Source organism: Crinia signifera, chromosome 8, assembly GCF_055691185.1.
Source record: "Crinia signifera chromosome 8, ASM5569118v1, whole genome shotgun sequence".
Classification (NCBI taxonomy): Eukaryota; Metazoa; Chordata; class Amphibia; order Anura; family Myobatrachidae; genus Crinia; species Crinia signifera.
Genome location: NC_139224.1, coordinates 125,429,653 through 125,445,046, shown reverse-complemented (window position 1 = coordinate 125,445,046; position 15,394 = coordinate 125,429,653). Strand labels below are relative to the sequence as shown.

The window sequence follows — 15,394 nt, the reverse complement described above, 5'->3', positions numbered from 1 at the left end:
CCAGGGCTGTGGAGTTGGTAGATAAATGGCCCGACTCCGACCCCTCATACGGCTGACCCCGACTCCTCGACTCAGACTCCTCTGTATTAATATGCGAATGTATTTGATACATTCCTTGAAGGAAAAAAAGGCAACATACATATTACTACAGAAAATAGAGGCTGGGAAGCCAACAGTCTACTGTATTGAACAGTTTAAGCAAAGGACAAATAATGTTTGTCCGCTGGTTTGCTTGCTCATCACCGTTCAATTCACGGACACAAGGAACGATTTCTTTACCGAATCGTTACTGGCGACGAAAAATGGTGCCTGTACATCAATATGAACCAGCGTAAGGAATGGCTTAGCCAAGGTAAACAAACGACCCCGTGCATGAAACAAGATCTTCATCCGCGTAAAAAGATGTTGTGCGTATGGTGGGAGAGCTTGGTTGAATGAATTTTTTAAGGTATTGAAAACCTTATTGAACGTTTGAAATAAGTTGTAAACTACATGGTACTTGTGTATTTTAGCGGCACCCATCGCATACCAAGAGGCATGCAATGGTATGCGATGCGATATCGCGCGATGTTGTACAAAGTCATACAATTTTAAAATTGTATGACATTGTATATGGTATACAATGCGATGCGATTAAACATTGTATAAGCACCCTAATGGGTGCTTAAAATGTTAAATGCACCCCCACGCCACCCCCCCACACTATAAACGTGAACCCGAAGCGCGGAGAGCGCAGCGGTACGCGTCCTACAACCTTTTCATACCCCCACTATCCACGTCGGCGTGGAGTTGAGAATAGAAAGTGTGGCGAGCGCAGCGAGCCCCGCGAGGGGACGCAGATACCTGTGAAGCCCGCGAGGGGACGCGGATACCTGTCAAGGTATACGCGTGCGCTCGCCACGCTTCGGGCTCGGTGGCTCGCTGCGCTCTCCACACTTTCTTTTCTCAAATCCATGCAGACGTGGATAGTGGGGGTATGAAAAGGTCGTAGGACGCGTACCGCCGTCCCTCGCGGGCTCGCTGCGCTCGCCACACTTCGGGTTCACGTTTGTAGTGGGGGGTTGGCGTGGGGCTGCATTTAACATCGTAAGCACCCATTTGGGTGCTTAAAAGCACCCTTTAGGGTGCTTATACAATTTTTAATCGTATAGGGGGCCAAAATCGCGTCGCATCGCATGCCATCTGGTACATGGAATGCGATTAAAACATTGCGCGACCAACATCGGGGGCGCCGCTAAAATACACAAGTACCGAATACATTTATAAGTATTGGTGCTCCGAATTGTGCGTTGCGTGCCATATAGTGAAGCACATGAAAAGCATGCTTTTTCATGGTCACTTAACATGTTTGTTTTTCGGTTACGTGAGGCACTGCATGCATTGGTCTTTTTTCTTACAGTAGAGAAGTCATTAATTATAATTTTCGGAGTTGGAGTCGGTGCATTGTTTGCCGACTCAGACTCCAGGTACTCGAAATTTGCTCCGACTCCGACTCCACAGCCCTGATTAATACTATGGTCAATGGGAGATTTAAAGGCTGCAGAATAAATAGCTGGAATACTATGTTAAAGTTGCTCTCAATCACTGATTGGATGAAGTGCATTGTGTGGTGACATCAATGTGCAGCACATTCCCAGCCAACAACTTGCCTTGGAAAAGACCTGGTAGTCTCAAAACACATTGGCATATCACACCTGTGCCATACGTATTATAGCTAGCAGAGGACAAACCGATCTAGATAAAAGGATCACTTTATTTGCAGATCCTTTTTTTCCAGATTGGGCATGATCCATTCTCATCACTTTAACCTCACACCTCATTGACTAAAGTGACAAGAGATCCAGATCTTCCTCTTTTCAACCACTCATGAGTGAATTTCCACTCATATTTGATGCTTTTTTCACAAGGTACAGGTTTGTGTGGGACATTAAACGTTATTCAAGATTCTATCATCACTTGACAGTTTCCACATGGTTCACCTGAGACACGCGGTGACACATTTGCCAATCTCCTACTTTTCAGTTTGGCATCAATAGGGGAACCCTGTTATCAATGTAGGCTTGATTACTATAACAATTACATTTGAAGTGACTGAGCAGCTGAATCACAGGATTCCAGCTCTTTAATTGCAGCTAAGCCTTAGAGACAACCAAACGACGCCATTGCTGACCAGCTCTTTTTTGACCAGCTCTTTTTTTTTTTTTTTTTTATTGACCGGCTCTTATTTTATTTATTTTTTATTTTTTTTTTACTTTGAGCCGTTTTTTTTTTTTTTTTTTGGGACCGGCTCTTCTTTGGGCGGCTCTTTTTTAACCGGCTCTTTTTTGACCAAAGGGAGAAAGTAGAGGGATGCAGGGGATTACAGGGCTGTGAATAGCGTCGGGCGTGAGCTCAAGAGGTCATTTAAAACAACGTGCTGCTATGTTGGAGAATGTCAGTACTCGTGGGTGTTTAGTTACAAGAACCAGGAATTTCAAACTTAAGTGCCCCCGATGACATTTTCTAGGGCAAAAACAGCAACCTAGTTTTTCAGATGTCTGCTCACACCCCAGGGATGTGAATAGAATTCCACTAGTCTGATTTAGCAGCACATCGATTAGAATAGCACTAGGAGATCCCCTCCAGGCGCTATTCACAGCACTGTGTCATGGAGGCAGGTACATCGATATGGATGGCAAATACTATATACTAGACACTTTCAAAAAGTATTCGCACAACATGACCTTAGAAAGAATTTCAATAGAAGGATAACAAAAATGGGGGGGGGGAATTTTGCACAGCGTGTATGGTGACCGATGACAGGGAAAATCGCAGGGGTAAAAAAAAACGCCCTGTGCGCACTCAGTGATTTTCACCCGTCTAAGCAATTTTCCTCAGGGTGGAGGCTTTCCATAACAGGACCTGTACATACTGGTTGACTTTCCAGCTGAAAGCAGCCGAAATTAGTAAACTGAGCTGCTTTCAGCTCATAGTCGCCCAGTGTGTATGGGCCTTAAAGAAAGGCTTCTGTACACCTCTGACATGGCACTAAAAATCTAGCATCTCAGTGTCAAATGTAAGCCACTGTAAGTCCTTCATAAAAATGTATTTATAGGAAGTGCAGAAATGTGTTACTCACATGTTGGTGTGAACGCCACTAATCATACAAGTCATATGATTAGCAATCAGCCCATTACATAGCCTCAAGAAAGATCCACCATACAAGACATTCAGTAGCTGCAGTGTCCCCCTAAGACATGTAAATGATTTTATGTGTGCCTTTGTAGGCAATCATATCCTGTCTATTATAGACATGTATGGCTAGCATACTTGGACAGTCACTAAGGTCAAGTCACAGCAGCTAGATAATCAAAAGACCGAAAATAAAAAGTTACTGCTTATGCTTAACTTTTGTGAGTTGTTTCTATTAGTGTCTATGAAATCACATGTTCCCTGGCCCTCTAAAAGTTCCTGCTGACTCCTAAATTCTAGGTTTCCCACAAGCTTGGTAAAACACACCCAACACAATTACTATAATTTAACAGTCAGTGATAGAGAAAGACTGTCTAAGCAACATTAAAAAAAAAAGTATGCAGTTATTGAACTGATAATGTGTAAATCCTAAGGCCCCCTTACATTAGAACGATTTGGCCTGATTTTGGCAAATTTCGATGTTTCGGCCGATATATTGTCTGAAAAGTGCCACGTAGTTTGTGTTTTCCATCCGATCCGAGGTCCCATGAGTTTCGGATGGGAGCCTCTAGGTTGGTTGGACCGCACCTGTGATTTGTCGGAATCGGATGGAAAATGGAGTGCTTTTGGCGCATTTAATATATTGCGGAAAGTATAGTACACATGCAATTTGGCCAGATAAATCTCATACAATTTATTGGACCAAATTGCATGCACAAAATGACACCAAAGTACCAAATTGAATGCAATCACTCCCGGGAAGGTCCAGGGGGAGTTCAAAAGAAATTGCATCCAATTTCAGCATCAGATATATCGTTCTAATGTAATCAGCCCTTTAATGTTTTGTGATTAAATTCCTTTCTTTAAATTGGAATATTGACATATATTTGCAATATTCCATGTATACAGTGTCCTACATAGATACTGTATCTCTAAAGCAGTTAGTGACAGGACTAGCTAAACACTAACCAAAAACAATCTCACCATAGAATACAATATATATATATATATATATATATATATATATATATATATATATATATATATATATATATATATATATATATATATATATATATATATATATATATATATATATATATATATATATTAGCAGGGGTGGGCCCGGCACTCCGCTTCGAACATCCAAATAATTGCTGGGGTAGCCTTCCAATAGTGCACAGCACCAGTGTAGACAGGTAGACAGGTAGACTGAAACGGCGGCACTCTCCAGACTTGTTTCAAGATTAAAAAGCCTTTATTTAAACCTACGGCGTTTCGGGTTTCCCCGTTCTCAAGGACATACAATTGGCAAATGAACAAACACACTTTTAAAACAACAGTTCCCTCCCCCTGATTCCCGCCCCCTGTAATTAAGATTAAAATGGGCAGCTGGACTCACCACCTGCAACGCACCGCAGCTATCTCCACCCGACATGACGGGTTTTCAGCCTTAGGGTAATCACCCTTATGTAACAGACACGCCGTGATTCGGCGTCATCAAACTGAGACCGGCATGTTGTTGCTGATTGGAGGGGCTGGGAGCATATACACACAAGACATATATAAGACAATAAATAACCAACAATATGCTTATAATTAATTTTACGAGGATGTCAAAGATAATGTAAGCGTTGGTAGGGCTCTCCTGGATTTTAGAATACAAACAGAATAAAGTCCCTAGAAAGGAATCCAGGAAATAGGAGTAGAACCTCTGTGTGGGGGCACTCTGACATGGCACGCACTATAAGCTGGCACACTAGTTTAATGTTGCATGTAGGTTTATTATGCAAAAGTACACTATGCAACTATCCATTATCCCTTTATAGTTCAGTGCGGTGATGGGAGTTTTATCATGACCGCTTATAATCATTACCACCGTTTCTACACTGAACTGGCCTGTCCAAACCTACCACTTTAAATTTTATGGGTCAATTAATTTAGGAGGGAGCCATCATGTTGGAAACGGCAGCTGAAGTCACCCACACCTTTCCCCAAACTCATGTTTTTTTACGCAAGGGGCAGCAAAAAAAATTCCACAAGTACAGTGCTACATTAAATGCAGCATATAACCACACTTATTGTGCCCAAATAAAAGGACCCCTTTAAAAAAACTCAACTAGACAGGGGAATCACAATCCTGCCCTCAATTACTACCAAGCTTGTACAAAACCTAGTTATGAACTATGGAGTCTAAACTATACCAACATCATGGATACATGGATTGAGTGTCTACATGTAGGAATGGGGAACCTTTGGCCCTCTAGCTGTTGAACTACATCACCTAGCATGCCCTGCAAGTTTTAGCATGGGCAAATCAAAACTATAGCAGGGCATGCTGGGATGTGTAGATTCTTTGGGGCAGATGTATTAAGCCTGGTGAAGAGAAAAACTGGAGATTAGGTGGAAGGAGATAACGCACCAGCCAATCAGATCCCAACTGTCATATTTTAAACACAGCTGATTGGCTGGTGCGTTATCCCTTCCATGTTATCTCCACTTTATCTCTTCTCCAGGCTTAATACATGTGCCCCTTTATCCCTACTTCAAAATAAGCGCAGGAATGAGCAATTTAATTGTCCTGACTACCCATTACTCATCATGCTTGATCATCCAAAATAACCAGGTTTAGATGCACAAGCTGAAATAATGAATTAACTCTGTTAAAGTGTTGTTAAGCCAGACCTTGCACACATTTCACTCGTCACCTCCGGACACTACGAAATGGGGGCTCCATGGCTCCTGATCCCAGCAACAATTGAACTGCTCCTTAAATTCACAATTTGACAGTCTGATTATGTGTGTTGGCACCTCAGCATAAGTGTAAGAATATGTATGTTGTTCATAGAGAGCATTGCACAACAAATGCAATATTGGAACACAAAAACAAATGTGAAACTTAGAACATTTCAGAGAAAATAAAAATCAAGTTCTGCCATGGTACAGAACACAAGCCACAGCAGTCACTGGCCGCTCAGATATACATTAAATTCATTACACAAAGTCCGATTTATAGGATGGAGAATATTTATTAGGTTTCAATCTGTACAGCGCTGCGGAATATGTGTGCGCTATATAAAAAACTGGTAATAAATAATAATAAGTACTAATTGGCTGAAGTCAGTATACCATACAGCAAAGGGTTCTTGTTTAGTTTTACGGGGGTAGCATGTCCGCCAGCTACTTCCGGGTTCGGCGCGCGGCAAACTTTCTAAAATAAAGTCCATGTCAATGTGAATAGTTCATACCCCCACTATCCACGTTGGCATGGAGTTGATTCTAGATAGCATGGCGAGCGTAGCGAGCCACCGAGCCCGTACTGTTGGCGAGCGAAGCGAGCTCCGCAAGGGGACACAGACGCTGCTGCGACTAAGACGCTGCTGCCGTGAAACTAAACAAGTTCCCAGCAAAGTGTGCTCGTACAACGCTCCAGCAGCTGGGGACTACAACTACACTCTGCCTCCATTACCAGGCGGCAGTGTTCGCACTCACCATGTCGACAGTCACCATGTCGACACTCATAATGCTGACACCAGAATGTTAAATAATGTGATGTTGACAGTGAAAATTAAGACTTTACTCAGTCGACATGAAGTACATATGAACATTATGTAATCAACACCATATGTCAACAGTTTAACTACCAACAAAACGTATGCAGCAGGCAGCTTTCTGTGTAACCACTAATCCAAGCATGCCCGGCGTATAACTGACCAGCAGCAAGGCTGGCACAGGCAAATGCCCTGTATGTAACCGGGGGGTAATGCCCCGGGTAACGCTGCGGCTGGGGTAGGAGCCCATGCCACCTGCAGTCACAGGGACACAAAGACGGAGCGTCCGGGAGCTAGGGGAAGCGGGTACCGTGCTCAGCCACCATACTGCGGCGAGATTCGGTAGCTGCCCGGTGCCTACACACGAACCCCGGCGGTGTACACAGAGAGATACAGCCGAGCCCGGCAACAATACAAAGCGACGGGTCACTCACCGACTCGTCGACGCCATTATTAAGGCGTCCGTAAACCTGTGGTACCCGTGAGTCTACGAACCAGCAAGCACCGCGCTTCCCCTTATATAGAATACGGTCACGTGGTGCAGGGAACGCGGCCTCCTCCAAAAGTCAGCTCATTGTTGTCAACAGCACATGCGCACATAGCGCCACTCGGCACTGTCGAGTCGCTGCGACGTTGAGCGTTGTGGTGACATCACCGCGAGCGCCCGAGGTTTCGCTTTTCGAGCGTAGTAGCACCTGGTCTGGTCTGTCTGCCTAGTTGATTCCCGATAATAAACCGGAAACAGTCACTACAGACTAGAGTTATAATAAGACAAGTTAGGAGGGCAGTTGAACTTGCACTTGCAAGAACTGTGAGAGCGCATAGGACGATTAGGGGGTTACAGCTGCACAGGAACCTAGCTGTAACCCCCTAATCTTCTATAATAACATTTCTCTTTCGTCCAGTCCGGTGACACAGCTAACCTTGGGATGTAGAGGGGTCCGCCAGGAGCCAGGCACCTATGCTTCAAAACTTTGGGAGCAGGCTCCTCCCTTCTGCATCCCATCATGCCTCAGTTTCGTTTAGGTGCCCACAGGAGTGGGTGCAATGCTGAGTGGCTGCGCGCAGCCACACTTTTATTCTTTGGTTTTTTAGGTTTGGCGCCTTTAATAAGAAGCACATTGCCAAGGGGGAGGACAAACCCTCGGCATGACGGGGCGGCGACTCCCTGTTCTGGAATCAGGGTAGGGGGTCGACTCCTGCAATTTCAGGACAGTTGGAGGGTAGCCACGGAGGATCCGTGGGTGCTTTCAATTGTTTCAGAAGGATATCAGATAAAGCTAAGGGGACCGCCCCCTCGCAGGTTCCTTCCAACGCCCTTACCAAAAACAGCCTCCCTCAGAGCTTCTCTTTTGGCAGCAGCCATATCTCTAGAGGAGAAGGGGGTGGTCATTCCAGTGCCCCTAGGGGAGAGAAGAAAAGGGTTTTACTCAATACTCTTTTTGGTTCCCAAGCCAGACGGGTCTTTCAGACCCATTCTAAACTTAAAATCTTTGAATGCTCATCTCTGGGTGGATCACTTTCGCATGGAATCTCTACGGTCAGTGCTGCTGAGTATAGAACCAGGGGAGTTTTTAGCATCAGTAGACATTCAAGATGCCTATCTCCATGTTCCCATTCACAGGGAATTCCAGTCCTTGCTAAGATTTGCAATAGGAGAGAAGCATTGGCAATTCCAGGCACTTCCCTTTGGACTAGCCACAGCTCCGAGAGTATTCACCAAAGTGATGTCCATTATGGCGGCAGTTCTCAGGTTGGGGGGGATAACTGTTATCCCTTACCTGGACGATTTGCTTTTCAAAGCGGAATCGGCAGAGAAGTTGATGATCCACCTGGAGAGAGCGACACAGTTTTTAAGAGATCAGGGTTGGATTTTAAATTTACCCAAGTCCCACTTGACACCAACGCAGACTCTGAAATTTTTGGGGGTGATCATAGACACACATCTTCACAGGGTGTTTCTCCCAGAATCCAAAGCGATGGAAATTCGACTGATGGTCTTGGAAATTCTACAAGCCCCGGCACCATCAGTGTGGCAGGGAGTCAGACTACTAGGAAAGATGGTGGCGACCTTCGAAACCTTGCAGTATGCCAGGTTCCACTCCAGAATTTTTCAATGGAACATCCTGGCTTGTTGGTCAGGAGATGCCAAAAGGATGAAATTGGAGATTCTTTACCTGTCCACGGAGTCCAGGAGGTCTCTCTTGTGGTGGACAGATGTGGAGAATTTACAAATGGGAAAGTCTCTCAGGTCTTGGGATTGGCTGGTCATTACGACCGACGCCAGTCTGAAGGGCTGGGGGGCAGTGACCCTTCATCTGAGACTGCAGGGGCTTTGGTCAGTAGAGGAGACAAAATTACCCATAAACATTCTAGAACTGAGGGCAGTACTGAATGCCTTACTACAGGCGGAGACGTATCTCAGAGGGTCTCCACTGAAAGTTCAGTCGGACAATGCCACGACGGTGGCCTATTTGAACCATCAAGGCGGGACTCGCAGCAAGATGGCTATGGCAGAGGTATCCAAAATCTTCAGCTGGGCGGAGATCAATGTTCCAGCATTATCGGCCATTTTTATACCGGGAGTCAAAAATGTGGAGGCGGATTACCTCAGCAGAGAATCCCTACAGGAGGGAGAGTGGTCTCTCCATCGAGAAGTCTTTCAAGAGATTGTCAGTCGTTGGGGTCTCCCAGACATAGACCTTATGGCAACGAGATCAAACCGTCAGCTTCAGACGTTTTGCTCCCGAGTAAGGGATTCGACTGCATGGGCGGTGGACGCCATGACAGTGCCGTGGGAGTTCCAGATGGTGTACATTTTTCCTCCCTTGCCCATGTTACCGAGGGTATTGAGGAAGATAAGGGACCAAAAGGTACAAGCAATTCTGATTGCTCCAGACTGGCCCAGGAGGTCTTGGTACTCCAATGTACTAAGGTTGTCCAAGGAGTCATGGAAACTTCCTCTACGCCAGGACCTGTTGTTACAAGGGCCGTTCCTTCACGAGGACCCAGCTCGTCTAAGTTTGACGGCGTGGCTTATGAAACCGCCTTACTGAAGAAAAAGGGGTTTTCGGATGAGGTTATTCAGACCATGTTGAGGGCCCGCAAGCCAGTGTCTGCGGCTAACTACCATAGGGTCTGGAAAATCTACATTAGATGGTGTGAGAGACAGAAGCTGCACACTTCCAGATTCAGTTTGTCTAGACTATTGAATTTCTTGCAGGATGGCTTTTCTTCAGGCCTTAGTCTGCAATCGTTAAAGGTACAACTATCGGCCTTATCTATATTTTTTCAAAAAAGGGTAGCCTTGTTGCCGGAGGTTCAGACGTTTTTACAAGGAGTTGCTAGACTCAAACCACCTTATAAGCAGCCAGTGGCACCTTGGGATCTGTCCTTGGTTCTATCCATGCTACAGAATCCTCCTTTTGAACCACTTAGATCTGCAGAATTGAAGTATGTGACATGGAAACTTACTTTTTTATTGGCTATTGCATCAGCCAGACGTGTGTCAGAATTGGGTGCTTTATCATGTAAATCACCATTCTTAATATTTCATGATGACAGGGCTGTGTTACGCACAGTTCCTAAATTCCTACCTAAAGTAGTGACGTCTTTTCATTTGAACCAGGAGATTGTACTTCCAGTTTTTGTTCCCCCAGAAGGGGTTAAAAATAGGGACAGAATGAAAAGGTTGGATGTTGTCCGCGCCTTGCGGATATACATAGAGAGGGTAAAGGACTTTCGCAAGTCAGACTTGCTCTTGGTGCTATATGATGTGCATAAAATTGGGTGGCCTGCTTCCAAGCAGACCATTGCACGTTGGTTAAGATCTACCATTGCCTTTGCCTACTGTAAAGCGGGTAGACCTGTTCCATCTCGTATTAATGCACACACTACCAGGTCGGTTGCTTCTTCCTGGGCGGTGCGCCATGGGGCTACAGCGGAGCAGTTGTGTAGGGCTGCCACCTGGTCCTCTGTTCATACCTTTACCAAATTTTACAGGTTCCATGAGTTCGCGTCGGAGGACGCTTCATTCGGACGGGCAGTGATGAGATCTGCTAGTCTGAGCGTACCCTCCCAAAGGACCGGCTCGTGAACGTCCCAAGGTTAGCTGTGTCACCGGACTGGACGAAAGAGAAAAGGGGATTTTTGTAAGAACTTACCGTTCGAACCCCTTTCTCTGAGTCCAGTCCGGTGACACAGCGATCCCTCCCTTACGCTCAGTTAAGTGTACCGTTCATGTGTTGCCATTTTATGGTTAATGTTATGTTGCCTTGAAAGATATATGCATATATATATATATATAAAAGATGTTCAGGCATTGTTCTGAGTTATGTATCCTAGTGTGCTTTTGAAGTCGAACTGAGGCATGATGGGATGCAGAAGGGAGGAGCCTGCTCCCAAAGTTTTGAAGCATAGGTGCCTGGCTCCTGGCGGACCCCTCTACATCCCAAGGTTAGCTGTGTCACCGGACTGGACTCAGAGAAAGGGGTTCGAACGGTAAGTTCTTACAAAAATCCCCTTTTTTAACATCAGAATATGGTTTCTAGATGTTAAAATCATCGTTCTGCTGCTACTGGGATAGGACCCTGGTTTATGTGTCTGAGGATTCTGTAGGATTACTAGTGTAGGGATATGCTGCTGGAATGGTCACTTATTCATTCATTGCACAATATTCATTGCACAGATAGGGGGTGACATCGCCACATGTATCTGCCTAGCACTCATATATTCCCATCCCTTTCTTGTGACACACAACAGAAGCACATTGACTAGGGAAGGCCACTGCAGTATGCGGTCTGATGGTGTGTAACAAATGCATACATTGGGCCTTATTTTGGTTCATTCTTTCTGACAAAATCCTTCTTAGGTGGACAAAACCATGTGCACTGCAGGGGGGGCAGATGTAACATGTGCAGAAAGAATTAGATTTGGGTGAGTAATTTTGTTTCTGTGCAGGGAAAATAATAACTGCTTTATTTTTACACTGCAATATAGATCTCACTTTGAAGTAAAACCCCACCCAAATCTAATTCTCTGCACAAGTAACACCTGCCCCACCTGCAGTGCACATGGTTTTGCCCATCTAAGAAGGATTTTGTCAGAAAGAATGAACCAAAATAAGGCCCATAGTGAGGGGTGTTCTTCAGACCATGGTGTCTACAACAGAATGGATACAATACAAATCATACAAAATCTGAAATCCATCTGGTGCGCAAAAGATTCAAACAACACAAGATCCTTGTAAAGCAGGGGTGGCCAAACTGGTCCTCGAGATCTACCAATGGTCCACGTTTCCCAATTCGGTGCACAGCTGTACTCGTTGCTAACGGTCACATTTTTAGACATGCTGCTTTCATTCCTACTATAGACCCACAGGTTGCCTGAAAAACATGAACTGTTGGTTTATCTTGAGGACAGGTTTGGCCAGCCTTGATCTATTCTAAAGGCTCCACCACACTCCTCAAATAACTTGCGCAGCTAGACGTAGATAGATATCTCACATAGGTTCTCTCTCTATATATATATATTCATATATATATATATATATATTTTTTTTTCAAATACAGCATCTTGATGAACGCTGTCAAGGATTGGGAATTTTGACATTTATTATTTAAAAAACTGGATTATATAGTCCTCCTGAAGATGAAAAGTTGCTGTATGTATACCTCCCGTAGCAATAATCACATCAACAGTTTGTTTCTACACACATCTCGTTGCCTTTACATTGGGATCCAATCAGATGTGAGAGACTAGATGGAATAAAAATCTGGTACTTGATGGGAGCAAATGTAATTTGTAATTAAGTAATTTGCTTCCAAAATTTGGAAACAAACAAAAACGGTCGGTCAGGCATGGTACTGTAGTTGAATTTGATTTAAACTATTTGAAAATGTTTTTTGTCCATTTTCCTGGGCTTTCAAGCAAATTGGCGGTTGTCATTTGCTCTCATCCAGTGCCAGATTTTCAGTCCAACCGACTAGTCGGATGGTTGGAGAAAGTTGGTCTAGTAGTGTATGGCCAACCTTAACGTCAATATGCACATTGGTGTTTAGATGGCAATCTGGGCAAGTCACCAACAGTCAACAACTTTGGCTTCCCTCACATCCTCTAGTAGTGTCTCCTAACACTCCTCCACCAACTTGTTTGGTCCCCTTGAGGCCTTTGTTAAGGATGGATACAGCCATTGGAGAGAAAAGCATGCAGTGGTGGCAACCATAGTAAACCCAATATCCCTATTATAGCACTCATGTCTGCTTCAAAAAGGAAAGTTCTCCCAACAGGCATATCCACAGAGGCAATGGTCCTGATTCTGAGTAACACGCAATGCTGTGTTCATGTAGTGAAGCCGGTACTTATATGTTAGCCAGGCGCCGTTGTCAGCATAGCCATTGCCAGGCAGCCGGCTAAGCAGCGGGCGGGCGGGTGGTAAGGCAACGGGCGGTGAGGCGGCGGTGATGCAGGCGGGTGGGCATTCGGTGGTGACGCGAGCAGGAGGGTGGGCGGGCAATAGTGATGCGATGCGGCCGCTGGGGGAGCATCATATGTTTTCCCGGCTCCCCCAGCGGCACTAGCCAGCCACCTTTGCCATCGATCGTCCCCCAGCCACCTTTGCCATCGATGGCAAAAGTGCAACTGACCATCTATGGTGTATAAGTATGCAATGGGATGACCATTGATGGTGTATAAGTATGCAATGGATGACCATCGATGTTTTTAAGCATTGATGGTCAACCAGGGATGTCCATCTTTGCCATCGATGGTTACCATCGATGACAAAAGTGCAACTGACCATCAATGTTTTTACACATCGATGGTCATCCAGGGATGGTGACATTGATGGGGGGGAAACCATCTGGTTCTCCCCCCATCGATGTCAAACTGTTTTGTAAACATCGATGGCCATCCCTAAGCGCTGGGACTGTCATGGTGGACCCACGGAGAGCATATCCCCACTATCCACGTGGGCGTGGAGTTAATTTCATAAAGTTTGGCGAGTGCAGCGAGCCACCGAGCCCGAAGCGTGGCGAGCTCAATGAGCCTTGCGAGGGGACGCGGATACGTCCGCGAGGGGATACGCGTCGCCTCGCTGCGCACGCCACACTTGAATTCAACTTCACGCCCACGTGGATAGTGAGGGTATGACATGGATAATGGGGATATGAAACATTATGCATTAACGTAGCTCCAAATACGTAACTTACGTAGTTTAGGTAAGTTACGTAGTTTACGTAACTAGCATAGTGGTGTATTGGTATTCTCAATACACCACTACTCAAACTACGTACCGGGCCCTCAAATAGGGAGGTATATTCCTTGCTCAGCTTCTAGATGGTATTAGAGGAGTTTGTTTTAAGTACTGGAGATGGGATATTGTAAATAGGCAGAAAGAAGAATATAAACTGGAGAGAGTACATGGCTCGGTACTTGTGTATTATAGCGGCGCCCATTGCATCGCATACCAAAAGGCATGCAATGGTATGCGATATCGCGCGATGTTGTACAATGACATACAATTTTTAAATTGTATGACATTGTATATGGCATACAATGCGATGCGATTAAAAATTGTATAAGAACCCTAATGGGTGCTTACAATGTTAAATGCACCCCCACGCCACCCCCCACTATAAACGTGAACCCGAAGCGTGGCGAGCGCAGCGGTACACGTCCTACGACCTTTTCATACCCCCACTATCCACGTCGGCGTGGAGTTGAGAATAGAAAGTGTAGCGAGCCCCGCGAGGAGACGCTTCGGGCTCGGTGGCTCGCTGCACTCGCCACACTTTCTATTCTCAACTCCACGCCGACGTGGATAGTGGTGGTATGAAAAGGTTGTTGGACGCGGGCTCGCTGCGCTTGCCACGCTTCGGGTTCACGTTTATAGTGGGGGTGCATTTAACATTGTAAGCACCCATTTCGGTGCTTATACAATTTTTCATCATCTAGGGGGCAAAAATCGCGTCGCATCGCATGCCATCGCTTATATGGCATGCAATGCGATAAAAACATCACACGACCAACATCGGGGGCACCGCTATAATACACAAGTACCCATGGCTCATATAGATGCCTATTTATAGTCTGTGGGTGTCTCTTTTTTGTTTGCATTCAGCTATACTACACTGTGTCCAAGCATGTTTATTTGGACTGTTCGGGAGACTTGAGAACCAAGTTTGTGAACCTTTGGACTAAAGATACTCTGTGGCACAGTGTTACATAATTCTGCATCTGTAGGGAGGTATACATTTCTCAGCATCCGCTACCTGACATTAGCCCATTTGAAATTCCTAGCACAATTAGCTACAGACTGGAAAACTTTTGGACTGAATTCAAAGTTGCATGCAAATATTCACCTATGTTTAGAGTATGCCACATCGCACTATACAGTCACCTGTGAAAGTAGCTGTCACTGTCAGCATGCATTTACACCAATCATATCCTTGGTGCAGGAGTACTGTCTAAAATCAATCAGATCAGAGTCTGCCTTCAGAACAGTTTGCCCTTGGGGGTAATTCAGACCTGGTCGCAAGGCTGCAAATGTGTAGTGGCCAGTTTTCAGGTAGATGCTGTCCAAAGTGAGTGAAATGCAGCCTTGCAAATGAATGTGATCGCTGTCCGAAAAGAGGTGTATGGTTGCAAATCTATTCATGTTCAATACCGTTCGT

General features: G+C 45.2%; 1 protein-coding gene across 1 annotated transcript in view; it reads right to left on the bottom strand.

Moving 5' to 3' along the window:
* The window catches only part of GTF2B (general transcription factor IIB), a 28,632-nt gene extending 21,292 nt beyond the window's left edge, over positions 1–7,340 (bottom strand). Inside the window, exon 1 of the mRNA XM_083157143.1 lies at positions 7,157–7,340. Coding sequence (XP_083013269.1) covers positions 7,157–7,173 — 17 coding nt within the window. The 5' untranslated portion in view covers positions 7,174–7,340. The remainder of the gene's footprint in view (positions 1–7,156) is intronic.
* Between the last annotated feature and the right edge of the window lie 8,054 nt (positions 7,341–15,394).